At 42.9% G+C, this 27,080-nt stretch overlaps 3 protein-coding genes across 6 annotated transcripts; 1 reads left to right on the forward strand and 2 right to left on the reverse strand.

The window, feature by feature from the left end:
* Nucleotides 1-35: 35 nt before the first annotated feature.
* On the forward strand, nt 36-2,186 carry LOC114451627 (endoplasmic reticulum protein SC65-like). Its single transcript, XM_028430391.1, has 7 exons — nt 36-497; nt 613-762; nt 927-1,098; nt 1,225-1,353; nt 1,446-1,591; nt 1,705-1,788; nt 1,879-2,186. Exons 1-7 carry the CDS (start codon nt 36-38, stop codon nt 2,026-2,028), a joined length of 1,293 nt encoding a protein of 430 aa, XP_028286192.1. The 3' UTR covers nt 2,029-2,186.
* Nucleotides 2,187-4,295: 2,109 nt separating this feature from the next.
* adam11 (ADAM metallopeptidase domain 11) lies at nt 4,296-20,191 on the reverse strand. Of its 3 annotated transcripts, none has more exons than XM_028431950.1 (27): nt 19,894-20,191; nt 19,625-19,776; nt 17,553-17,629; nt 17,290-17,356; nt 13,424-13,506; nt 13,025-13,082; nt 12,111-12,174; nt 11,573-11,715; nt 10,584-10,658; nt 10,437-10,508; nt 9,827-9,993; nt 9,647-9,731; nt 9,468-9,558; nt 9,267-9,318; nt 8,968-9,067; nt 8,818-8,889; nt 8,629-8,709; nt 8,471-8,551; nt 8,349-8,399; nt 8,203-8,266; nt 8,000-8,105; nt 7,800-7,919; nt 7,533-7,701; nt 7,345-7,459; nt 7,145-7,235; nt 6,242-6,259; nt 4,296-5,751 (listed from the first exon to the last, which is right to left on the reverse strand). In XM_028431950.1, exons 1-27 carry the CDS (start codon nt 19,949-19,951, stop codon nt 5,736-5,738), a joined length of 2,328 nt encoding a protein of 775 aa, XP_028287751.1. In that variant the 5' UTR covers nt 19,952-20,191; the 3' UTR covers nt 4,296-5,735. The 3 variants fall into 3 exon arrangements, with proteins under 3 accessions (XP_028287751.1, XP_028287750.1, XP_028287749.1); XM_028431949.1 differs by having other exon boundaries at nt 8,629-8,721; XM_028431948.1 differs by lacking the exon at nt 4,296-5,751 and having other exon boundaries at nt 6,223-6,259; nt 8,629-8,721.
* Nucleotides 20,192-21,217: 1,026 nt separating this feature from the next.
* On the reverse strand, nt 21,218-26,677 carry dbf4b (DBF4B-CDC7 kinase regulatory subunit). 2 transcript variants are annotated; one of them, XM_028431355.1, is made up of 12 exons: nt 26,585-26,677; nt 25,979-26,161; nt 25,540-25,719; nt 25,318-25,368; nt 25,174-25,243; nt 24,825-24,889; nt 24,652-24,688; nt 24,514-24,559; nt 23,682-23,813; nt 23,408-23,543; nt 23,203-23,336; nt 21,218-23,112 (listed from the first exon to the last, which is right to left on the reverse strand). In XM_028431355.1, exons 2-12 carry the CDS (start codon nt 26,126-26,128, stop codon nt 21,741-21,743), a joined length of 2,373 nt encoding a protein of 790 aa, XP_028287156.1. In that variant the 5' UTR covers nt 26,129-26,161; nt 26,585-26,677; the 3' UTR covers nt 21,218-21,740. The 2 variants fall into 2 exon arrangements, with proteins under 2 accessions (XP_028287156.1, XP_028287155.1); XM_028431354.1 differs by having other exon boundaries at nt 24,652-24,691.
* Between the last annotated feature and the right edge of the window lie 403 nt (nt 26,678-27,080).

Below are 27,080 nucleotides of genomic sequence, written 5' to 3' on the forward strand. Positions count from 1 at the left end.
AAACAGGAGGCAGAAGAAGGACACGCTGTCTAATCATGGTTACACTGTGCGCACAGGAAAGATCACTGCTCCTGTCACTCTGTGTGACCTTTGTTTATATGACTGCCGCTCAATATGAAAACTACAGTTTCAGAAATTATCCCAAAGAGGAGCTCGTGCCCCTCACATCCGCTTACGGAATGGCGCTGGGTCATTACGCAGCAGGAAACTGGACGGAGTCGATCCGCTACTTGGATTTAAGTTTGCGTTTGCACAGGCTTCTGAAGGACAGCGTGAGACATTGTATGCTACAGTGCAACAGAAGCACCAACCAGCAGCCGTCCTTTACTGGAGACAGCGGTCTGCGCGTTTACTGGCACGTTATGATGGCAGCGTCCTGTCAGAAGAAGTGCAGAGCGCACTTCCCGGCGCTGCAGCTCCCTCCTCCCAGCAAAGAGATCCTGGAGGATTTCAGCAAAAGAACTCCATACAGATACCTGCACTTTGCTCACTCAAAGGTAACACTGACACGGCCCTAAAATACTTTAGAAAACAATAAAAGAACATTGTCAGAAACAAATGTTACTAGTCTATTTAATATATACAAGGGCAGATGTGATTGCGTGTGTGCAGCTGAACAACCTGCAGATGGCCGTTCCATGTGCCTACACCTTCCTCCAGAGGAACCCTGAAGACCAGGAGATGCTCCAACTGATGGAGGAGTACAAGAGGCAATATGACCTGAGTGGCTTCCTCACTGACCACGAAGAGCGACCCTATGAGGTGATAGGAGCTCAGCAATGTCCTTTAACTGTCACAACAAAAAAGGATAAAAAGTTAAAACTCCTAACCCAACTCTATATTTGGTCTGTAGATGCTCTAACCCCTAGCAGAGTGCAGCACTTTGATGTTTGTGTGGTCTTCTTGCTTGCTATTTTCCTCTCCAGGCCCCCTTTGTGAGAGGAGTGAAACTCATCAACTCACATGACTACAGCAGGAGCATTGAGCATTTGGAGGAAGCGCTGAGGCTCTACCTGCAGGAGTACGAGCTGTGTCAGGCTGACTGTGATGGAATCATTCAACTTTCAGCAGACAGGGACTTCTATGCAGTTATAGCAGGTTAGTGTTCAGGACTTAACAGTAACACAAATATGCATGAGACACTGCAAACAGATGGTCTTGTGGGAGTATATAAGTCCTAAGCCTTTTGTTCTCTTTAAGTGACTATGTTCTGTTTTCCTACAGATGTGTACATTGACATATTACAGTGCAAGCTGAAGTGTGAAAAAAACCTGATGCCGAGTGTTGGTGGTTACTTTGTGGAGAAATTTGTGTCCACTCTTTACCATTACCTCCAGTTTGCTTATTACAAATGTAAGTTTAGAGTTTGCAGAGCTTTCCACCACTGATCTAGAATCTACTTCAACACTTCCTGCTGTTAAAACATGTCTTTACTGAATGACCAGTGAACGATGGCCGCAGAGCCGTGCCCTGTGTGTACAGCTACTTCCTGTTTGAACCTGGAGACCAGGTCATGAGCCAGAACCTGCTGTACTACAAAGCCTACAGCCAACAGTGGGGCCTTCAGTCTGACCACTATACACCCAGGGCGGTGAGACGAAAACAAATGTCTCCAAAAAAACACACGCTTGGTTCAAACTTGTATACTGTATACAGTCTGATTGACTTCCTGTCATGTCTTTATGATCCGTCTCTGTTCAACAGGAGGCCCTTAAATACTACAATCAAACCATCACTCAAAAACAGATGTTGACATACATAGAAAGGTTCCTAAAGATGGATGACGAGGTAGATATTTTAGAATTTCTCTTTGAACCAAACCAAAAACTTAGTTTAGCACATGTAACACTTTGCAGTGACCTTATTTCTTTAATCCAGGAGTTTTTTGGACCAGAAGAAGCTGCAATTCTGGCCTCAGAGTCTCCTGATGTCGAGTTTGAAGGTATGGGAGACTACGAGGAGTTCATCTACGCTAACTGGAGGCAGCCAAAGGGGAAAGGGGATGCCGGAGAGTCCAACATGACATGAGTAAGAATGAGTGAAATTCAGCAGCAGTTATCTGATCCATCAGTTTGATTACATTACTCTTCAAATTGCTGTACTTCAGAGAACAGACTTCTCTAACTGCACCAACAAAGGAGAGTCCCTGAGCTAGGTTTGTTTGTTGTCTACGTCTGTTAAAAACAACAGGGAGCCATGACTTGTAACTTCGTGTTCATGTGTCATTGTAAGTGTAACCATTGTAAGGAATATAGGCCCTTGATCATCTTGTGCTGAATACTACACTCAACAAAAATATAAACGCAACACTTTTGTTTTTGCTCCCATGTTTCATGAGATGGACTTGAAGATCTAAACTTCATTCCAGATACACAATATTACCATTCCTCTCAAACATTGTTCACAAATCTGTCTAAATGTGTGATAGTGAGCACTTCTGCTTTGCTGAGATAATCCATCCCACCTCACAGGTGTGCCACATCAAGATGCTGATCTGACATCATGATTAGTGCACAGGTGTACCTCAAACTGCCCACAATAAAAGGCCACCCTGAAATGTGCAGTTTTGTCTCACAGCAAAATGCCACAGATGCCACAAGCATTGAGGGAGCGTGCAATTGGCATGCTGACAGCAGGAATGTCAACCAGATCTGTTGCTCGTGCATTGAATATTCATTTCTCCACCATAAGCCGTCTCCAAAGGCGTTTCAGAGAATATGGCAGTACATCCAACCGGCCTCACAACCGCAGACCACGAGTAACCACACCAGCCCAGGACCTCCACATCCAGCAGGTTCACCTCCGAGATCGTCTGAGACCAGCCACTCAGACAGCTGCTGAAACAACTGGTTTGCATAACCAAACAATTTCTGCACAAACTGTCAGAAACCGTCTCAGGGAAGCTCAACTGCATGCTCGTCGTCCTCATCGGGGTCTTAACCTGACTCCAGATCGTCGCCGTAACAGACTTGAGTGGGCAAATGCTCACATTCGATGGCGTCTAGCACGTTGGAGAGGTGTTCTCTTCACGGATGAATCTCGGTTTACATTGTTCAGGGCAGATGGCAGACAGCGTGTGTGGCGTCGTGTGGGTGAGCGCTTTGCTGATGTCAATGTTGTGGATCGAGTGGCCCATGGTGGTGGTGGGGTCATGGTATGGGCAGGCATCTGTTATGGACGAAGAACACAGGTGCATTTTATTGATGGCATTTTGAATGCACAGAGATACCGTGATGAGATCCTGAGGCCCATTGTTGTGCCATACATCCATGAACATCACCTCATGTTTCAGCAAGATAATGCACGGCCCCATGTTGCAAGGATCTGTACACAATTCTTGGAAGCTGAAAATGTCCCAGTTCTTGCATGGCCAGCATACTCACCGGACATGTCACCCATTGAACATGTTTGGGATGTGCTTGACCGGCGTATACGACAGCGTGCACCAGTTCCCACTAATATCCAGCAACTTCGCACAGCCATTGAAGAGGAGTGGACCAACATTCCACAGGCCACAATAGACAATCTGATAAACTCTATGCGAAGAAGATGTGTTGCACTGCATGAGGCAAATGGTGGTCACACCAGATACTGACTGGTTCTGAGTCCCCAGACCGCCAATAAAGCAGAAACAAAATGCACATTTCAGGGTGGCCTTTTATTGTGGGCAGTTTAAGGTACACCTGTGCACTAATCATGATGTCAGATCAGCATCTTGATGTGGCACACCTGTGAGGTGGGATGGATTATCTCAGCAAAGCAGAAGTGCTCACTATCACACATTTAGACAGATTTGTGAACAATGTTTGAGAGGAATGGTAATATTGTGTATCTGGAATGAAGTTTAGATCTTCAAGTCCATCCCATGAAACATGGGAGCAAAAACAAAAGTGTTGCGTTTATATTTTTGTTGAGTGTAGCTATATGAGCAGTTGGCTTAGGTTCTCATAGCGATGTCAAATACAGTAAAAGTCGTCATATAGTGTCTCTTCCTTCCGCCTCAGATGAGGAAAGCGTAGCGATTGAAGTTTTGAAATATCCAACCAACGTTTGAGCTTTGTTTGTTATGTGGATTTAAACAACAGTCATCACACAGTTGATTTTATTCAGGTTTGTTTTAATATGTGTTTTAATATACAGTAATATAAGTATTTACACTAAAAGTCAGTTCTGTTGTCGTCACTGTTAACTTCTGCAGTGAATGGTGCTAAAGTCCTTTTTTAAATGAGTCCAACTACAATGTGTGATCACAAACAGTAAACACAGTGTGACCTGAGCTTTCAGCCTGTCTGTCCTTGAGCAATTTATATATATATATATGTATATGTATATATATATATGTATATATATATATTTTATTATACAGTGTATATGGATTAAAGAGTGATTAAAGGACATTTTAAATCCATCCCAGTAACCTGACACGCTGTTAAAATGCGACCATCTTTAAAAAATGGTCAACATATTCCTTATTCCTCACCGTTGACTGGCAGTGTTCAGTATTTCTTATGGCACCGTGCAGTGCTCAGTTCAGTATCATTATTGGTAAAAGAATGGCTTCATATATAAACAACTGCAGTCTAGTAGTAATCAGTCAACCTGATGTAACACCTCCCGCTGTACAGAGAGGGTAAAATAGATGCACGCTTTTATTTGTCATCCTGAAAAGTCACTTTTGTGGTATTTTTTCTTTTAAATGTTCACACATTATCATATGTATTGCTTTGTTTGTGGATTGTTCAGTCAGAATTAAATAGTTATATTTTTAGATAAAGCATATTTCAAGTCTAATTTTTGCTATTTCAACCATTTCCTCAGTCTGACTTGGTACACAGAAGGCAAATTTTATGGATTTTGTGTATTTGAGGGAGATCCTGGGAGATTAATTTTGCTTTTTCTCTACATCTGAATATTCGCACACAAAAAGCAAAACTATTTTTCAGGCAGGAAGAGTCTTCGCTCTCCAGACTTGTGCTTCCATTCAGAGCGGCAGTGAGTCACTGCTCTCTAAATGAGTCAGTACACTTTATAGAACAGCACCCATGTTCAGCATACTCGTATGCATTATAGTTTGTATATAGATTACTTTTTAAACAGGAGGATAAAACATTCATGTGCAACTGTCCAGCTTGACCAGAGTCAAAGAGACGCAACGAGCGTCCTCTGTGGGCTTCAACTATACATTCATACATTATCGCAGATTATGTAGCTTTACTGTCTTAGAAGGAAAGGCAGCATTAAAAGGAGGAATTGTGGTTACTGTGGAATGTAAAGATCCAGCAAACAAACGTAAATTTAACCTACAGACATTCAATATTTGGTGATTACTATACACTTCTATTGCAGTTAAAGTCACACTACTGAGAGGAGGTGGCTGTGCTCTCTATGAGGTTAAATATGTGAACGGCTTCCAGAGTGACAGAAGGTGCTCTGCCTTCTTCTATGAAATCACTTTAAAGGGGTAAAGCAGAAAAACAGTCAATACAGCAGAAGGTCAGCTCTATCCAGCCGAGAGGGGAGAACAAGTCAAAGACGAATAAAAAAATTGAAACGCAACGGACAATACATCCCTGACACCGACTACACACTGATTCATTTAATACAGGTAGGAGTGTGTATAAATGAAGAAAGAGAAAAAGGTGTGAGGGCTCGTAAGTGGAAGACATCTTTGTTTTTGTCTCCTCAGAGTGGACTGCACACAGTGTAAGGAAGAAAGGACAGCAGAGAGACACAAGTCAGACTCCTGAAGATCTGAAATCAGAACAGAGGGGAAGATAAGGACGGGTTAAAGATAAAGATGTGAAGTAGAAAAAAAGATGGAGGCAGTGGAAAGACTTTCTTATGTAGAACACTAAAAATGTCAAAACAAAAACTTTAAAGTTTACCTTTTATTACTCAAAGTCTTATGAAATAAACACAAAACAAAACAGCAGGTACTGTATGTTCTAGTAATGGCGGCCAACTGAGCGAAGGGGCATGCAGTACACATAAAAAAATTAGGCCAATTAGAACATACACATTGTGGTAATCATGGACAGGAAATGCAAACTAGCATAGCACAATATAAATGTCGTGGTATGTGGCTTTTGTTTCATGCTGTATACCATAAGTGTTAAAAGACACAAAATACATGTGAAGCAGGTAACAAAGGTTGTCTTGCTATAAAACAGGTGGCATTATGTCGACATAGTGAGAAGAGATTCAGGTCCTATCATTTCAGGACTAAAAGGCGGACTCGTACCTTCCTTTTCGGATGTTTCTGGATTGGCATCATGGCAGGAACAAGGTGGAAAGACAATAAGATTATAAAATATTATTTCATGTCCAAGAGAACCAGAGTAAGAAACCATGCACAGGCCACAGCTTTAAAAAGCAAAGCAGGCATGTCAAATATCTCTTCATCAAGCTGCCACAGTGCTCTCTATCCAGACAGATCTGATGCCATCATACAGGATACACACTCCGTGTTATATGAGATGAAGGCGAAAGATTGCTCTGGAAGCCATTCTGAGAGCATGCCACGGCAAAGCTAGCGAGAGGCAGGGTGTGAATAAGATACAGGAAGTGAAATCCAGCCGTGCAGAGAGAAGCATGTTGACAAATGCTGAAAAAAAAACTATCTCCATGGAAGGTAACACTCATGCCAGGAGCGGCTAACACAGTCTGCAGTTCCAGTAAACTATAGCTTCAACTAAAATCATTGACAATGACAAAATGTTAGAAACCCCTGCAGTCACGCCCTCCTGTGGTACAAAGTGGCTAAACTTTGCCCCTTTAAAATAGCAACTGATTAATTCAGTATTCAAAATAATATAAATGTAGCTACAAACAAACAGAATAATTATCCAAACATTATGTATTCCACACTAATTCAGTCATCTCATGCCACGATAGAAGTTTCAAAATGTTAACAGTGCTAATAGAAGCTATCGTTCATGCTTACATCATCAACAAGCCCCGCAGATGGCGAACCATCTACGTCACGCCCGCCAGCGTCAAGTATATAAACCAATGTGGTCTCTGGTTGTGAGTATGGATCAAGCAGCAAGCAGAGGAGCATTCAGCAGCAAGCCACAGGCATGTGCGTTAGCTGAAAGAGGGACACAGCAGGCACACACAGACGGAGGCATGCCGGAGCTCTTACTTAAATCCCCAGCCAGTTCCCCCCAGGATTATTGCTGCCAGCAGAATAGCACCGGCAACCGAACCTATTATGATATTGGTGCCACTGGGACCTGTGGGATTGAGGGCAATGTAGGAGTGCTGAGAACCTAGAACTTTCTGTTGTCATCCTTTTTATTTGCAAGTCAAACTGGAAGCACAATCAAGCAGTTTTTTTGTTACCTTTGTACTTCTCTGGGCCCGGTGGTGGTGTGGGCGTGGGAATCGGGTCAAACACACTGCAGTCCTTCCCAGTGTAGTCTGCATCACAGATGCACTTCACCTCGTTACTGCACGTCTGTGAAGGACCATAAACTTATTCAAACAAAGCAACACAACAAAATACAACAGAATGGCAGACATGCACTCACCCCGTGGTGGGAGCAGATGCGTAAAGTGGAGGAACCCGGGCAGATGCTGAGGTTGAAGGTGGTGACAGGGAGGCAGCGGCGCTCCAAACACATCATATTGGGCCCACATGGTGTCCCGTCCTCCACGTAGCCCAGATCCAAGCCATCATCCAGCACTGCATGACCGCCCCTGCAGATCAAGATGGTCGCAGAAAATCACCCTGAATGTTGTCAAACAACCTTCTGTATTTATTTATCATTCAATTAAACCCCACCAAGCTGCCTCACATGCAATCCAGGTATCTGTTCTGATGGTGGATGGTCAGGCTGGTGGGCTTCCCCTGCAGCTCACCAAACCTCGGCCTGGCTGTCAGATTTGTGCAAAGCAGCAAGCCACACAGAACGTCTCTAAAAGAGGGAAGCAACAATAAATCTGTCGAACTCCATGATATACTTTACATGTCGAACTCTAAATACATGTCACTCACTGTTTCTGGCACGGCGCCCATCCTTGCCCGTTGGACTCTGGACCACAGTTTCCTTTGTCCGTGCCCTCAGAGTTCAGCTTTTCATAGCAAAATCTGTCAGCAGAGTCTGAGAGGGGAGAATCAAGCATGACCAAAGAAAAGTAACAGTAACACGGCCACAAGAGGGCAGTGCAACTTCAAGAAACAAAGAAATCCAAACCTACTGTAGCCCCAGAGAGTCCTGCACTGGCCATCCCTAGTTTTACAGCGACCTCCATAACATCGGCCCTGATGGAGAAACACAGAGGACATGATGATGAAGAAGAGCGCGAAGAATGCTTCATTTACGTAACAAAGAGCAGCACGTCACCTGGCCAGCATCACATGTGTAACCATCCAGCTTGTGGACATTATGAGGACACTGCAAGAAACAGAACATCTTATTTAGATCATTTTCAGGTGGTCTGATAAAAACAGACGTGCTTCTCCCACCTGGCTGGAGTCTCCTGTGCAGGTCTCAGAGATGTCACAGTCATTCACCGCCTCACGGCACATCACCCCTCGCAGCTCATACTGTTAGGCATAACGAGTCGATCAGGGGCATGATTAGCAGTGAGACAGTTAATGTATGATGTACTGAAGCTGCTCACCTTGCAGTCCCTGCAGCAGAGCCCATTGCTGCACATGGCATTGTGGGTCAGAGTACACTTCTTGCAGCAGTTGGCTCCACTCTGAGAGCACTCCTACAGACCAGTAAGGGTTTATATTCCTTTTATGTATATTTATTTAAGTGGATCTAAACTCAGATAAGATATTATCTAAAGTCCTCATGAGCTCACCACTATAGATCCACAGTCACATTCCTCTCCCAGCTCCACATATCCATTACCACACTCTGAAGGGTCCAAGAGCTGCAGGGGGAAAAGAACAATCTAGTTCATAATTTCCAGTAAGCACTCATACTGGTGATTAAAACGGCCATCTCTCACCTTAGTGGGCTTGTTGAAGAGGCAGCTGCCTCCTCCCTGCTGGAGAAATCTCAGGTACTCATCTATACTACAGCGAGAGAACTTCCTGGGAAGGTAGTAGCTGATTAAGACAGACAAAAAAACAGAAAACCTTTCCTGGTTAATGTAAACAAACTCCAAATGTTTTTTCTGTCTACTAAGATTAAATAAATATTTTTCACCACACTGAACATATATCTCACAAGAAGATAAATATTTTTTCTGAGACAAATCTTTTAAATCTTCTTTTTAACTATACATATTCTAAAATAATTTCATACCCAGTATCCTCCATGATACAACCCAGCCATGGATCCGGACACCTGCAGTTTCCTGGACACACATAAAATGTATTTGTAGTCATGGCAATTCATGAAGTCAAGCACATAAGGTCTGCAAAACACTGCTGAACTCTAACTGTTATGTAGCTTTAGAAACATTGGTTGGTTGACTCTCTTGTGTAGGGTTTCAGGTTGTTTTACCTGCAGCTGTTCGCTCCTTGTTCCTTAGCATGCCAATATTCTGGCCAAGACTCTGACACAGTGTGATAGCCATGGGACCTGTGCCCCCAAACTGAAACAACACACATCAACAGTATTATTTACTTCTACCAGTGCACATCTTAAGTAGACAGTCTCTCTAATATTCACTGTTTTTCCACCTCGTTTATGCCACCACCCCGAGTGAGTGAGCAGATGCCCCCAATGTAGGCTGCCTCGCTGCGGCTGCTCATGAACGTCCTCCCGCTGCAATAAAAACAGAAAGCGTCAGGAGGCAGGAAGTGGAGGAGAAGAAAGTGGAGGAGTCGGGAGAGAGTGAGATAACTTATAACTGAACCCACGAGAAGAGGTGCACAGCATCACAGCGCTCCTTAATGCTCTCTTTGCGGTACTTCATGAAATCACGCAGGGTGAGCAAGGCGTCGTTGCCTATGGCGACCTTGTTTTCGGCCGACCATGTCTCCATGGCCACCAGAACGATGCGAGTGTTGAGCTGCTCTTTGTAGATCTGGAAAAATTTAAACGGGATTAATCAGTGAGAGATACACGCCAACCAAGTCAGCACAGATGACAGCAACATGAGAATGTCTGCAGCAGCAGGTGCTGTAGGACACTAGACTGTAAGTGCTACAGATAATGAAGAGAATTGCATCTTTATACTTGAGTTATCAGGTAGGCAGCAGGTGGTTGTCATGGAAACCCACATGACTGAGTCTGGGGTTTCCCATGCTGATGCTGCAGCAGAGGGGATTTTTTTGCACTTTCATATTAATGTTTGGGACAAAGTCCAATCAGCTGCATCACACACACACACACACACACACACACATTGACTAAAAGCTAAAGCTACAACACAATCCGGCCTGGCCTCTGTTCAGCCCTGAAAAGGATCCAACGACTGCCTGTCTCCTTAGGTAAATTTGTGAAGTTTAATAGAAAAAAGCTTCTCACCAAATCTGCCATGTTTACCACTGTTTTGGCAAAAATCTTCGTCTGAGTGGTTGAGCGTCGAAGCTGCACAAACTAGAGAAAAGAAACTGTATGTTGCTGACATTTACACAAACAACATCCTGAATTTATCGTCTTCACACCACTTACTAGTTCATAATCATTGACGACCATCAGCTCGATGTACTTGGTCTCAGTCTGAACGGTGCGTTGGCCCCGCCGCACCTGGAGGGGGCAAAAGAAATCCACACAGCCCCACGTTTGAATACAGTGTCACAATGACCTTCACACAACACACCCACACACAGCCAGCATGGTGGAACCATTACTCTGACTACAGACACACACACGCTAATGCTGATGAAACTCTAGTCTTTGTCCTTGAGAGGGCAACACAACTTTGAGAAGAACAATCATTCATTCATGAAGCAGCATATTACTTTGCATCAGGAAATATTAAGCGAAGCTTGCGTGTCAGATTACTGTCAGAGTCCAACAAAAAAGGAGGTGATATTTAGTAAGATTTAAATCTCAGCATCATTAGGACTGTTCAGCAATTGTTTGATCAGGAGTGATTAGCAGAGAAGCTCATTTTGAGGCTGTATCAGTTTTAATTTCATAAATGAGCAGCTTAACATGAAAGGATCAAAAATGGCAGTTACTCAAATGACCACTTGAGGCAGGCTCTAGTGTTAAAACAACAACTTTAACAGAATTAAACAACAATAAAAAAAAACAATGTTTATGTATAGGGTTAATTTTATAAATAACTAACCCATTTAAATAAAATTATTACACATATGGGTTTGAAGTTATGCATAATTAGCGTCACAGGTTGGTAGCGCTTAGCTTCTTAAGCAGGTTTTCTAGCAAACACGTCGTCTGAACCAATCCAGTGTTCACTGGACTCTGTTCTTATTAGCAGGAAAGCCAAGACAGGCTATCAGCATGAGTGTGGAACTTTGGCATCATCTGACACTGTTAAATATTAATTGTGTTTGCATATTTCATCTCTGATGTTTTCCCCCTCATGGTGACACTTGCTGCAGCACACACAACATGTTCCTGGCAGGCCATCTGTGTGCACAGAGGTGTGTGTGTGTGTGGCGAGAGCTCATACAGCTCGTAGGAAAACTAACTTGTCTTTTTCTTCTTCTTCTCAGGCCTTGTGTAATGATGGGCTTCTCTTTTTCAGACCAGTCGTCTCTGTCCTTCAGATCTCCGTCTCCTTTGTTGTGGCTCTCTGTCTGCCCCTCAGGCTCTGTACTGTTCACGGAGCATCCTGCACACACACACACACACAAAAGTAAGAGGGCAAATTGGCTAGTCATCAGTCCATAGAAGGATGTAACTGTGTATTTTAGTCCACGGATCCAGCAGGAGAGATCAATATCACACAGCCAGCGGAGGAGAGAGCAGGAAAAGGGGGAGTGTAACAGGACAAATGGGGGGGAGTTAGGGGTGAGGAGGAAGGAAAGAGGGGAAGGAGGAGGGAAGTGAGTGTAAGGGGACAATCAGAAGATGAGATGTCTACCAAGGGCAGGGAGGACAGACAGACAACTTAAGGACACTCTAGGTAAGGTGTGTGTGACAAAATAATTTTGTCTCACACACACACACACACACACACTGTTTTGTTGTCCTCCTATCCCAATGGGTGGTAGATGGGGGTCCTACCTGGACATGGAGGTGGAATTATGTCAATGTTGGGCATTCGATAAACGATGTGGTCATTCTGCTCCTGAAGGATGTCAGGAGAGGGGAGAGAGGACAGAAGTGAGTGCCTCTGCAGCTGAAAAGTCCATCGATTTCAAAATCTAAACTTTCCTTTGAATGTGTGCCAGGCTCTTTCCTCTGTGAGAGTTTGAATGTGTAGGTCAGGGCAAAAAAATGGGTTTATTAGCAAAAGGTAACTTTTTAAATCCCAACAAACTTGAAACAACTTCTCCTTATCCTGAGTGTAAAAAGCTCTTCAGTGCGAGGTAGAGACAGATCAGCAGGAGAAAAGTGCTCTGATGCATAATTAATCAATCACGGGTCTGTCATAATGGCAGTAACACTACTGGACACGGTGGTACATTCGAGCTGGGGATAAATACTTTATGAAAATGACCCATCTGAGATAGAGAGCTGAGGAGAGAGAGAGAGAGACAGAGAGCGAGGGAGTTTGAAGAGGAGCTGAGAGGCTATTGATCCATCTCTCCAGTCTATGTAATTGAGCTGTACTTCGATTACTGTGAGCCTTAATGGAAAAAAAAGCTCAGCCTCTTCCACTCTAAACACTCCATTCATTCACTCACTCAGTTGCACATTTATTTCTTTTTAGTACAAAATTTATTTGAAACTCAAATCTGATTAGTTTAAAGAATGTTTCCTCCTTTCTTTTATTTCTGTCATACATGTAGTTATAGATGTGTTTCAGTGATGGTGGATTATGTATCAACTCAATACCTTCCATACAGTAATTCAGAGATAGAGTAACACTGTCTGGACTGACGGGAAGCCATCCAGAGATTTGTGAGAAGGACAAACACTTTTTCAAGATCTTTTTTTGTGTGAGCTTGCCGCTGCTCGTGGAGCTCTTCACTCACCTCTCCGGTGCCAAAAGGTTCAATCCCATAAGAGAAGTTTCCATCAGAAAACATCCCCCTAAAGAAAAACAAAACACAAAACGTTCTTCTTCATCACGTACGTGTTTACTACAAATCAAAACATACAGTTTGAAAATGCAGAACTTTTGTCTCCCCCTCCTGGCAGTGAGAGGAATAACACAAAAACATGTTACAGGTTCATTAAACATGCTGTTACACAGACTGTATGATGTCTGTCACAAGAAGAACCTTCAAAGCAACTTTGGGTTCCTGAATGATTCTTCATTTCATGTGAATTAGTTAGTTAATAAGTTTTGGACTCACTGCAGGCTGTGACAGGTGAACTCGCCTGATGCTTAATTAAACATGCTGTTACACAGACTGTAAATTTGGACTCACCGCAGGCCGTGACAGGTGGACAGAGCCACCCAGGAGCCAGGCATCCCCCTCACTCTCCCGTGGTAGTAGCAGTGCTCCCCTCCCTGAAACCAAAGAACAGACTACAGTCAGACACCGAACCCTCCATCATCTAGTAACACATTCATGTCAAATTTCAGAAAATGAAGCCAACACCGTCTCTGCCACTGATCTCCTGACACCTACACATGCAGGCCAGGTATTTTCCATCAGCCTGAGCTCTGCACTCAGCAAGAAGGGATGGGCAAAGGGAAGGAGATCAGTGACTACTATACAACTTATTGTCTGGGAAAACCTACACTTCATCAAGCAAAAGCCGTAGGCTTTTCTAGTTGAGTTAGGAGCAGGAAGTTCAGGACACATGGCAAAGAGTCCAGTTTCAGTGTAAAGTGAGTATACTCAACAGAACGTGGAAATATTGTAAACTGAATTCAGATCGTTCTCAGTTTTTCATGTCATTTCATGTCTTCACTATCATGACTTCTTTTTACTATCTGCCATTATGTTCATTTGTATTGTTTTTGGAGACATTACGTTTGGCAGAAATGCTGAAAAGGTGTTACCTGTACACCTGGTTTCCAGAAACGTCTACCAGATTATTCTTAAATCCCTGAAAGGCTCCAGCTGGATGATCATGTTTTCAATATAGTGTTTCTACACTGCCTCTCACAGTACAGGAACGATCACATTACGACAATCTGAGAGGAGACTCAGACCTGTCAGTCAAGCAACACCTGCATGTGTCTAAGTGTGTGCTAATAAAGGTAGTTTGAGGAGAGGAAAACAAACACTAAAGACAGAATTACAGTCAGGACAAGAATCCCTAATGAACTAGACTTCATTCAAGGGCCTGGAGATTACAGTCACTTAGAATTGTGTGTGTCCATGCATGCATGTGTGTAAGTGTGACAGCATAAGAGTCAGTTTCAGGTGTTTGTAATGAACCCCAATAAGTTATGTCTGCTACCCGAGCTGGCTGCTGTCAAGCACGGCCCACGGAACACAAAGAAAAGGGGCAACTTGGAGCCGCTGTCCTTTATGCTTGGTCAACCTTTACTCTGAACTCTGACTCAAAGCTGAATGACCACTCACAGATCCTGTGCAGTTGAGTATGAGTTCATTTCAAACTACAGTTGACTACACCGGCTACACAGTCAGGACTTTTCAGCTGTGATGTGCTGTTAGCTGGATTATATCCTGGCAGGTACTGCCTCACACACAGTAGGCTCCTGTTGATGAGAAATCAATGGCTGGCCTGCTCATCTGTCAAGTGCAGCCTCTTCAGCCAGACTCCACTCACACACATGCCTGAGACCTTTTAAATCTCTTTCCAGGTCAAAGCCAACATGTGGGAGTTTTAGATGAAACTGTCCATCTGTCAAACTTAATGAGTGAATACAGAATGCTGGTTGCTTTTAGGGGGTGGAGAGGGCATTTAGTCCATTTTGAACTAGTTTAACACTGATAAATGTTGCAAAAGAAGCTGAAAATCCTAAAGGGGTTGCAAAAAAATGGAATGAATGAATACACTTGATGTTATTGATATTTAAAAAATGAAATATTGATCGGGAAGAAGAAGAGGGAAAAGAAAGAATAAGAAGAAGAAGGAGCGGGAAGAAAAAGAAGAGGAGGAGAAGAAGAACCTCTCCAGTCCAGTACACAGAATCGGACCTGAATTCATTTATGACTTCCAGACAGTGGACATACTATATGTCCCGTATTGTTATGAATCTTATTTAGATGCTGTGTCAGTTCTATTCTATTGAGCAATAAAAGAGCTTCATCATTCACACAGAGTAGTCAGACAGCCCACAGCACTTAGCACAGAGCCCGATAATAAATAAAAAAAGGGTAGGATTACAAGGCTAAATAGAGGAAATCAAATTGCCTGACACAGCAGACACACACTGAATGTGAGTGTGCTTTTAAAGAGATGTATGCACTTCAAACACTGACCACTCACACATGCAAATACAGCTTGTTGCATAAGAAATAGTGGGGTTAATGGTGAAATATCAGTGCTGGGACAGTGACAATAAGAATAAAATAATCCTACAGAAACATAGGATTAAAGCCAATGATCAGCTGTAACAGAATTAGTGTAGTCTGGACTCAGCATTTGAAAGGTAATAAGACAACAAGAGCTAATGCAAAGTGTCAGTCTCAGCTCAGTGTATGTATTCATTCCCAATTATATTTTGATCCCAGGTGAAGGCAAGAAAAAAAAAGGAATCCACAAAGCAAGTATTTCAGCAAATATATAAAACAACTGCTATCAGCTCCAGCCTATTCTTATCCCTAATTCAATTCGGGTTTTAGCCGTGTGTCATCCAGATTCAATCCCAAAGAGACAGCCACCAGCTCAGCACAATAGCTTAGGCCAATGGGGGGCCAATAAAAGTGACACACAAAGGAAGAAGGAATTTATGAGCACGTCAATAAAACTAAATAAATCAATATGGAGAAGATAGTGTGGGGGGAGGGGCGGCAGGCAACGTGCAGCAAAGGAAACGTCCACATAAACAATTTGGGAATTCAGTGTCTTCATAAATGCATGTTGGTAACTGCATGTCGGTGAGGCAATTTGCAAGAATATACCCGTTAAGCTCATGTAAGTTTGAATATAAAATATATAGTAGTAATATATATATATAGTCATCTGGCATCTGCAAACCATTTTATGGTTGTCATGAAAATAAATATAAACATACGGCCAATCATAAATTACTATACATAGTGACAAAACTGATACTAATAAACATCCATGCAGAGAAATGAACAACTTGATTTGATATTTCGCTCAATCACAGCATCACATTATTCCACAGTGTGCCATAGGGATCTATTGCTGGGCCTCTGTTAGTTGTTCAGTTGTCAGTTACTGATTGTTTTAGACATACACAGGCAATACTGTTGTATGTATGTATATACACGTATATATATATTATCTTGTGTAATGTATTCCCATGATGACTTGAGAGCAGCACCACTTCCACAGGTGGACTCAAACTGCTGATCAGCTTTCATATTTCAACTTAGTGCATAATATTTTGAGGACCACAAAATCCAGTTATTACTAGATAAAGTTGAATAGGCCAGGATAGGGTCTAGATGTAAGATTCTTTTTCTGTCATTTCTGAACACAGACGAGATTTGAATTCACCTCACGCCATGACAAGAAGACCCACGCTGGTACTGCTGCTGACTGCTGGTTACCGTGGTAACCATCTACTGATTGGTCAGGTGGTTCTTTGGCAGAGAAAGGGAGAGTGAAAAAAAGGCAGAGAGCGAGAAGAGAGACAGACTGAAATAAAGCAGAGGATACAGACAGAAAGAGATGCTGTATGCATTAAACGTCTGTGTCTTTATTAAAAGGTCACTTCACTCATGTTTCTAATTCATTAAAGAGAGGACAATGATTCAACCCTCCGTCCTGGTTTTTGGATGTTTTTGCGAATGATCCTTCTTTTATTGAAGAAGTTGAAATTTGGCCCCTCCTATCACAAGTTTGACATACAGTTCTTCTTTAGCATGAGAAGACAGAAGCGGCCCCACTCTCATGATAAATATAATGCTGCGTGTCTTTATGGGAGAAAATCCCACCTGGAGAAACCCGGAGAAATCCCAGGCACGCACAAGCAGAGAACACGCAGACTCCTCTCAGAGTGGCCCCGGTAGGATAATCCTCCTCTTTTAAAACAAAAGGTGTGCGCCAACACAGCTTCCAGGAAATAAATGGTCAAGAACACACCGTGTTCCGGCTATTTAAGTGATCATTTTCTCATCTGACTCCCAGCAATAAAGCCAATAAAAACAATTTTTTTTCTAAAATTATTTGTATAACATACCATATTCTGCGACAGCTGCCCATCCTCTTCAAAATGACGCTCCACATAATCTGTGGACAGGAGATTGCTGGAAGGAAAAGCCAGAATAATAGAATAATATTAAACATATACAGTCATACAGTTGTTGGCTAAGTAAAGCAAAAATGTGAAAAGATAAATGCAGTCGATCAGACAGCAGATGTGATGATAAACACATTCACACAAGATTTAAACAGGAGTGGTACAGGTCTGTGTGAATGCTACACAGGTGTGTACTGACTTACTGGTTGAGCTCCAACTCAAGGATGAAGGATGTGCCAAAGGCCTCCACCAGGAAGCTGCTCTGGGCCAAATGGACCGGCTAAGACAGGGGAACAGAGGAAGGAGATGTGGGAGTTTAAAAGGATAAAAATAGTGAACCCTGAGGCAGTAAAACTGTTTAGAATTTAAAGGCATCTTAAGCTTCTAAGTCAGTAAACTCTGCTTCTAATTCATTTTGCAGCAGAGCTTTGCTCCCAGACATTGACTCAAACAGATGATTAACTAATTTGTCCAGCTTTCACAAAAAAAAGACTGTGTGGAAAAAAAGTGACAGAATATGATAAAGAGGGAGCGGAGGAGGGAAGAAAACTGATGGATGCTTAATGTGAAATTATTTGACAGCTTGCAAAAGCAACAAAGACTCCCAAAACATAAAAGATGTCCTCCTCCTGTAACCTCCCCCTGCAGGGTTTGACAGCTCATCCATCCCTGAGGCTTTTTGGAAAAAAAGACTCAGTTTAACCTTGCTCCAAGGTGAAGCCCATCCACTTTCCACAGAGCTCTGTGGTGGCTCCCATCAGTACTTACTGGCTGGCTGCAAGGCAGGTCCCATTAGTATTACACTGCACTCTCTGCACAGTACTTGGTATCAATCTAAACCTCCACTGGGTCCATATACTGTACAATAAAGAAGCCACATTGGAGCAAGAGAGCAGCAGTGAGAAAGACCTATCAGAGCTCTAACTGTGGAGAATTAATCAATAATCACAGTCTGATCAAAATTTAGAATATCAGCTCCACAAACAATTTTTTTTCACATTTACAAGTTTGTGCATAAGCCTACTGCTGTTAGATAATACAAACCTATACCTTTTGTCATGAGAAACCCTTTTCTTAGCTTTGAAGCAGTCTGAAGACTGTTTTGAGCCTAAAACACAGCTAGACAGAAACATTCTCTATATATCAGCTTAATTTATGTGCTCGCTTATATAACTGTTTATGTCTGTGAATAATCATGAAAATAATAGGAAATAAAATAAAAGGAAACCAGAGCTTCAGTATGATGTGAAATTAAAGCAGCAGTCATTGTATCTCTCTGCTAAAAGGACCCGGAATCAAGATCATGCATGGTGAATAAAAGTGTCACCATTTATGTAGCTCCAAAACTAACATCTACAATTAAAGAGCAGAGCCTCCTTTTTAATCCAGCACCTCTGTGACAGCACATTTATCTCAAACAAGGAGAAACAAAACAGTTTATCTAACCAATTAAAAGACTTTAAAGTGCTGGAACAGGGAAAGACAGGGATGGCAGCAACTGCAGGTTTATTACTGTATAGACCTGAAAGGTGTGTCCACCCAGGTGCCATGTTGCCACACCAATGCCAATCGGAGAGGGTCATTTGACCCACTTCAACTCTGCCCTTTCCCACTGCCACAAATACCAGACGTTAGTGTGTTTTGTTCGGTGTTAAATGTGTAGATGCACAAATCAGCAGCCTGTAATGCCTTCAAATTAGCCCATTGTTCCATTGTTCCTGACACCTATATTCATGTCTGAGGTTATGAGACGACCCACTGACCACAGAGGGCACCTCAATGCCAAACCTGTGTCATATCCACCACTGGTCCGCCGCTGACTGACAGTGTTTATAAGTGAGGTAACAAGAGAGGTCAGGTCAAGGTGTGAAATATAATCTAATGGAGTGGAAAGAAACGAAAGGAGTGGGGGTGGGCTGTTGTGGCCCGAGCATGATGCTGGAAAGTGTGTTTGTCACAGGGTGGGGTGAAAATGACAGACTCACCTCAGGAGAAGAGACGCTGAAGCAATCCCACCAAAGAACTAGTCATGTGAAAAATAAAATATTTTCTCTGGTTTTCTTTGCTGATATAAAAAAATGTAAAAAAAAACCAGCATCATAATAATCTGATTATAAAATGTGTCAACAGCAGTCAGAAGTAAAAATCATTGACACTTTGGAGAAAGTACTAAAGTTCTTCTGCCAGCAGCCATTCATGTCTCAACTATTAATGTAGAGAATCAAATGTGAGGATGGTTTGGAGACAGGGTGTAAATTCATGCAGGCGGACTCACCAGTATGCCAGCTGGGTGGTTTTTGACCCGGGTGTCCAGGCGGCTGTGCTGCAGCTCCTCCTCAGAGTGGATCTGTTGCAGGAGTCGCTTGGGCTGAACGACCTCTTCTGCAGAAGGGATCCCACCATCCAGACTCACCCATTCCCACAGACCTGCGGAGGACACAACAGCTGCACTTTACATCTTAATGTATTTAATACTATAGATTCAGCAAATTGTGTGGTACTTCTGATGCATTTGAGCATGTGTCCCTTGTTTTGAGGGCTTACCTGTCTCGGCGCCCCGTGCACACACTGCAGCGAACAGCAGGCATCTCACAGCGAGCATGATGCTCACATAGTCCCAGTGATTTCCTCAGTGCAGCGCCGTTAAACGAACTGACAGGAGCCCTGAGCGGAGCTGCAGCAGCAGGACTGTTGTTGTTGTTGACAGTGAGGACAGACACCACAGCTGGGTTCCTCTGAACGCTGCGCCCGCATCTCTCTGGCGCGTTAAAAACACCCCAAATGGGCTCCTCCTCTCCGTTCAGGCAGCATGGTGTGCGTCGGTGTCACAGAGAGCTCCACACCTGTGTGTCAGTCGGTCTCGTTGTTACGAGCGCTCCTTTCACTCAAGACGAGAGTGAGGCTGCGCGAGAAGCCGTGGGCCTGGAAACGAGGAGCACGTGGGGCACACTAGCGCTTTGATGAGCCCTGATGGGTCCAGGATCCGGGTGCGCAGCGCTCAGACGCAGCAGCTGATAGTGTACAGGGTAAACAGCTCCAGAGTACAATGGAAAAACATATTTCCATGTTTTATGATTCTTGTGAAAGATCTGATACAGGCGACACAATGAAATAGTTTTTTACCCACAATATTTTTGATGGCAATAATTCCTTAAAAGTAGTGTTTCGAATTTTTCTTCTGAATTCAGCTTAGAGAATCATACCATTTTTGTATCTTTGGTGCAAGCAGCTGCATAGTTCACATTTAAACTTAAAATAATTAACTCAGAGCCCCCTTTCCCCCACCATTCAATGCAGACCTTTAGGAATGGATACTTTTTAAGGATGCAGATCCATAACAGTTACAACCAATCCGAAAAATTAGAATATACCAGTTTAGTACAATCCACACATACCAGGAGGGGTGCCTCAATGTGCCACCAACAAGCCAAGGTTAAGCCCAAGATTGTTCCTCCTCCATTTAAAGGGGCTTTCGACACTCTTCACTTTCATCTCTTCATTCCAGCATATCTGGAGAGTTAAAGGTTATGTAAACTGGGATAAGATGACATATCAAATATTGTTAGTCAGCTAGAAGCTGGTGTGATGAGCCAACAGGGCACATCGACCTGCTGCTGCCCTTGCTTTATCCTTCCCTTTCCACTTGGCTCATACAGAGTCAGCATTTATTTAAGTGGACAGGAAAAATTGTCTTCACTGCAAGAGCAAGACCATTGCTACAACATGCAAGAGGAGATAAGTATGGCAAGAAGCATTTATTTAACAACACTGTAAAAGGCTTGACTTCACATTGCAAGTACTAAAATCATGTGGCATTTCCCTTTGTTTCGAATGTAACAGTCAGGGATGAATAAATAAACCTCCCTGGAGTTGCAGCTGTGAGGCATTTGCCTCTCCTTGACAAAGCCAGTACTTTGGCACACCTTCACAAAGCAGGAAAAGCTATTTGACATTAATTAGCTATTTTGTCTCACAGGTTGTCAGTCCTCCACTGTACGACCGCCTCGCTTGCATGACCGTCAAAAGCAGCACATGTGGGATCTCATCTAGGAGCAGCACTTACAGTAATTGAGTAATGCCCCCTTTCAGAAAAGCCTCATTAAATTCTCAGTACCACCACATGTTCCCGGACATGGCTGCTCAACAACCGCAGTCAGCACAGAATATTTGAGAATATGGCTCAAGGGTACACAAGAAATAGCAGGACACTGGGAAGAAAAATTACAGATGTGGCTCACAATCAGGGGAAAATGCAGCATCTACTATAAACTTAAAAATAAAAAAATAGAAATTTATCTCTAAATCCAAATCAGTACTAACTTCAATATGTATTCAGTGTACACTAACTGACAATTCTTCCAGTTCTTAGAAAGTGGCTTAGATCTTAAGAATCAGTGCTGAACCTCAACAATCTGTACCACAGTCCTGGAAAATGCAGAAGGATCCATTTCATCCCCACAAAGTGAGGCAGCTGGGGGTGAAGGCTGAAGGACAGTGTGCAAATGCGACTCATAGCTGGTGTTGTGCATCCAGGGGCATGGTGTGTGGAGCAGCTCTTTGTCGAGCTCAAAGTTCTGCTCTGTGAGCGTCAGAGGTGCTGCGGAGGATGGGCCAAGCCGTGACAGCAGGTCACAGTCCCAGTCAGAATCTGATGATGGAGAGAGTGTGGTGGGGTCTGGGATGAGGGCTGAGTCGATGCAGATGGAGGTGGAGTGGGCGAGAGAGCGCTGAGTGTCTTGACTTGAAAACGAGCTGTGAGATTTATTGTTGTGGAAGTCAAGTGGAGGATAAAAGTTTGTTTTTTTTGAGGAGCAGTCAATTTGATATGGTGCCAGAGAAAAACTTGGCACAGCAGGAAAACAATGTGGGGTATAAGTCTGTTTTGAAGGTAGCACATCCATAGTACACGTCAAAGAGACATTTGTGTCATGTTGAGGAGAAGCTATGTCAAATAATACACAGCAGCCACTTTGTGGTTTTGCAGATTCATGCCTTTGTTCTGTGTATCCAAACATTGCAGGTTTCCTCCTTTTTCTGGAGCCATGTTCAGAGCTGGTGGACCGACAGCGTTTTTTGGGGTTTAGTGACACAGCTGACAATTGTGTGATGGATCGAGATCGACGCGGTGACAGCGTAGTGTATTCCAAACCCCCGGTAGAACATTCAAGTCCACTGAATCCCATTAGACCTTCTTGGTTAGATCCCTCTCCCTTTGCATTAATCTCAGCCACAGAGATACGAAGTAGGGTAGATGCACTATCTGCAGTGTTGATTTCACAGTTTTGTCCTTCCACAGAATCTATTGCAGTGTGCGGCTGAGGACTGAGGACAGGGGGTTCTGAGTAAGGACTATGAGGATCCATAATTGAGGAATAGTAGACTTGTGGGCTGAGGACCGGAGGCAAAGAGTAAGGGTCAGCGAGGGGACACGGAGTGTCAAGCTGAGCCAAGTCCTGGGCTTGTGGTTCAACATTCAATACAGGCATGGCTGGGCTTGGAGGGTGCGGCTGTATATTAGAGAACTGGCACTCTGTGTCAAACTTGAGAGGCTCAATGTCAGCAGGTAGCGGAGCTGGATTTGGGATAGTAAACTGAACTCCTGATGATGGCCCGCCAGGGCACAAGGAAGGTTGGACTCTCGTAAGGCTGGAAAAATGCGTACTAAAACATGACTCTTGTCCTTTTAGGACCTGAATTACGTTCTCCATCTCAACGTCAGTGAGAGACTCCAGTTCACAGACATCATGGATGGGTGATGGTGGTCTAAAGAGGGATACAGACAATCCTTAATTTAGATTGTAATTTAGATAAAAAATAGAAATTCAACATTAGCAATGATGAATCCAAGAGGACCTGTTCAGTGCTTCCTCTGATTGCAGAGATGGATTTGGGTTGAATCCTGGAACCATTTCAACCACAAGTTGATCCAGCAGACTGTAGTTTGAGGGATCCATCACAAATGCGCGGTGCTGGTCAGACTGTAAGTGCTTCAGAGACCAAAACAAGATTAAAAAGTGTAAATATAAGACATCCAAGCATTTCTGTTTTAGATGCTCACCTCCTCCAAATTACTGAAGGGCTGCTGACAACATTCACAATAAGACAGGTCCTTTTTGCGAGGCCGACAAGGTGAAGGGTTACAGCTGAGCGGGGTTTGAGATTTGTCTCGAATGCTGCTTTCAACCTTCTTTACCCTGTTTAACAAATCAAATAAATGAATTATTACAAGACTTTTACAGCATCAATTAAATACAACCATCAATGCCAGATAAGTAATTAAACATTGCAATTTACGGTAATGGTCAACATCATTTAAACAATGTCTCACAAACCTTGCTGTGTTTTCCCTTTGCTCTGTCTGCTTTTCAAGCAGAGGAGTAGGAGGAGACTCAAAAGGACTAAATCGGCCACAGTACCACAGATTGGGGAAGGTCATAGACTGCATGTGCAAAGGCCTGTATTTCCTGGTTGTAGGAACAACAGAAGAATTACATACAAAATAGGAGACTGAATATATATGAAAACTGCATGTTGATCAAACAAATAGGATGTATTCCCACTGTCTTATATATTTTTTAACAGAAAATAGCCATTTGGCAAAGATTTCATGTGTGAACATATATCACAGATCAACCCCATCTCAGCTTCTGAATGTCATGGGTTCAATATCTCATAGCAATGGGCTGATACATTAGCCAGAGCACTTCAATTAACTGAAATAAGAGGGCAAATGAAAAGACCTGTTAGCATGTAGAGGTCCCCTGCAGGAGCAGGCAGCGGAGCTTGCAAAGCCTCATCAAATAGAAATTTTATCCGCTTTGAGCTCTGGACTCCTGGGGAGCGGCTTCACTGGGGCCTTGTCACATTTCATGATGGGACTTCTTAACAAGTTCAATTAAGAAAATCATCTGGGCTGAAATGTACACCTGCAGAACTAGCACCCAGTGGGGCAGAAGGGGCACAAAAACGGGACAGATCACTGCTGCCCATTGTTCATTCAGTGTCATTATGCTTGACCTGAAAAAAAGGGATCTAATCTGATACTGAACAGCCATTACGTGTGCATTTGCAGGCTAAAAAATATTCTCCCTGGTTCGCCGACATCTAGCTTGTGTCTTTTGACAGACAGGGATTAAAAATGGAGGATTTCTACAGCGGACTCACCTGCTCAAGTCTTCAATTTTAAGATAGGGAGGTCTCAAAGCAACAGCTGTGGACAACAGACATGGGAAGGAACAAATCAGCCACATATACCGATAGTAGTGAGTAACCGTTGTGAGAAAATGTATGCAATGAACAAACCTTTGACAGACGGACAGCCTTGTTTGGTGCAAGTCTTCTGCTATAAAACAGGAAAAAGTATTAAAAAGAAATATATTCCTATCTTGGAAAGTTGTACAGTTCCTTATAAACAACAGAAAACACAAAGCAACAGAAAGTCAGATAAGAATGATGTGAAAAGAAAACAAACTTACCTCTGGCCTTTTGTGTTTAGCACTGAAGCTCTCTCGAGTTAACCGTTTCAAATATAAAAGGACATCTGACACCACATTAAGGAACAACAAAGATTTTTAAACATTTATCAAGGTTGTGAGAAACACTGTGCAAGACATCTTTGCATATTTACATTTTAGAGAATTAGAAACTACAATGTAAAAAACTCAAAACCTTGTGTAACAGAAATGACGAGCAACATAACTTTTCTAAGTAGCCGACTGACTCAACATTGCAGAAGAAAACATGAGCACTCGCATAGTGCCATCTATTGTAGGCAGAGGTTCATTGCATGTCCCTGACCACCACTCCATTTAGTCAAAAGGATACCATCCACAAACAAAATCTCGACTCCCCATGACCGAGCATTAGACAAAACGCTGCTCCCCTGGAGTCGTTCCTAGAACACAATCCAAAGATAAAGATATCTGTGTGCCCGGAAGGTAAAGTCATGTTTTAGCTGCACTGACTCACATTGTTTCGAATGGCTTTTTCAAGCAGAGCTTTCCCACGGCTGCCACAAACCTGTAGACAGTTCAGACATAAAGTATATTTGGGTCAACCTATACTTTACTAACACAGTCTGGGATCATCCAAATAAGTTAATGAAAAACTATTTGTAATGTTTAACCAATACAAAAAGCTAGAAAGATGGCAATACAAATGTTTTAAAGCATGCACAGCAATGTTAAGTACCACTGGTCTAGGAGTTTGTGGCTGCTGTTTGTCGTTACAGAGGCTGCTCTGCCGTTGTGGTGTTCCTTCACTGGTTTTATTTCCTTCGCCTTTGGTAACCACAGACTTCTCTGCCTTCAGGCCCTCTTGGTTTCCAGTCACAACAAAGTTTACATCCTTGTGCAGAAAACTCTCAACCTTCTGAGAAGAAAAAACAAACACCTGAACATCAGTTTGTGCTGATAGACATCACTAAAGTGTTGACTGTTTCTGACAGATCAGATGATTACCTCTTTAAAATTACAGTGTTTGTCAGCACTGGTGCTGACGAATTCTTGCAGGTAATTTAAAAATAATAAAAAAAAATCAGCTCCTACATATAAACACATATATACATATATGTCTATCAGCTCCTTTAAATTAAAGAACCCCCTGGCACGCTATCTTTGGATATACTTACTCCTCCCAGAAGTGATATGCCCTCTAAAAGCAGAGCTGTTGAGCGTTTCTTTACATTGTCAAGGTAAAAAGTCTTCCCTTCCAACTTCTTCTCCTTAGGATGCAGTTTACCCAGAAGCCCTTGCTCTTTTGAATGCCGCTGCAACTGCATGGTCCTGGAGTAGTGAAGGCGCTTCCAGCTTCACTGCAAAACACAAGGATGAGAGTAAACACAGCAAACCCAAACGTTAGAGCAGTACTGAGAACTGCTTTTGACAGTGTTGTATGCGTTGGTCTGTCTATTGTGTTGTTATCTTCAATATATTCACAAGTCAAGGTAGATTTCAGGGCATATAGACAATTATTATAATCTCCCTGGCAGAAAGTTTCTGAAGACCGAAGAAGCCAAACGGGTCAAAACCTACACAGCTGCACAGTACAAACATCAAACCGATACACACTCAGCTAGCTAGCTAGCTATCAAACTTGTGACTGGTTAGCTTTAGCCGACTTGACATAGCATAGCTTATGTTTCAGTCGACAGCACCAGCACTACAGAAAACCATAAACGTTGCAAAAAAATCAGACCTTCTTGCCGATACCGACAATAAGAAAACGGGTGACTTACGTTTTGTTTTTGTGCTGGAAAGCTGAGATAAAATACTACTATCTCTTCATCAATAAGGATGGAGCTGTAACCGCCGCTTTTTCAAAAACACTGGCGGAGCGGATGACGTACGCCAGCGTCACATTATTTTCTTCTTCTTCTGCTTGTTTAAAGGCGGGTGGCATCCTACTCTCAGGTGCATTACCGCCACCTGTATTATACTGGCGTGTGAGCCTGAGTGGGTAAGACATAAAAACAACAACAAAAAACTAAATTCTAAATACTAAACATGTTTCTCTTAGATAACGTTGACCTATTAGTTTCAGGGTTTTGTTTAATCCAGTGTGTCCCACTCCCAGTCTTGCAATGCTCCTTAGCAGCATCGCATCCGGTTTCACGCTGCCTTAAGGTCCTTCCGTTGATCAAGATAGCATTGAGATGTTTGCGTTTATGATTTTTAGAATTAATTTTACAATTACACCTATGGCATATGTACGTGCCAACCCCAAAACGCCTA

This window comes from Parambassis ranga, chromosome 19, assembly GCF_900634625.1.
Source record: "Parambassis ranga chromosome 19, fParRan2.1, whole genome shotgun sequence".
Classification (NCBI taxonomy): domain Eukaryota; kingdom Metazoa; phylum Chordata; class Actinopteri; family Ambassidae; genus Parambassis; species Parambassis ranga.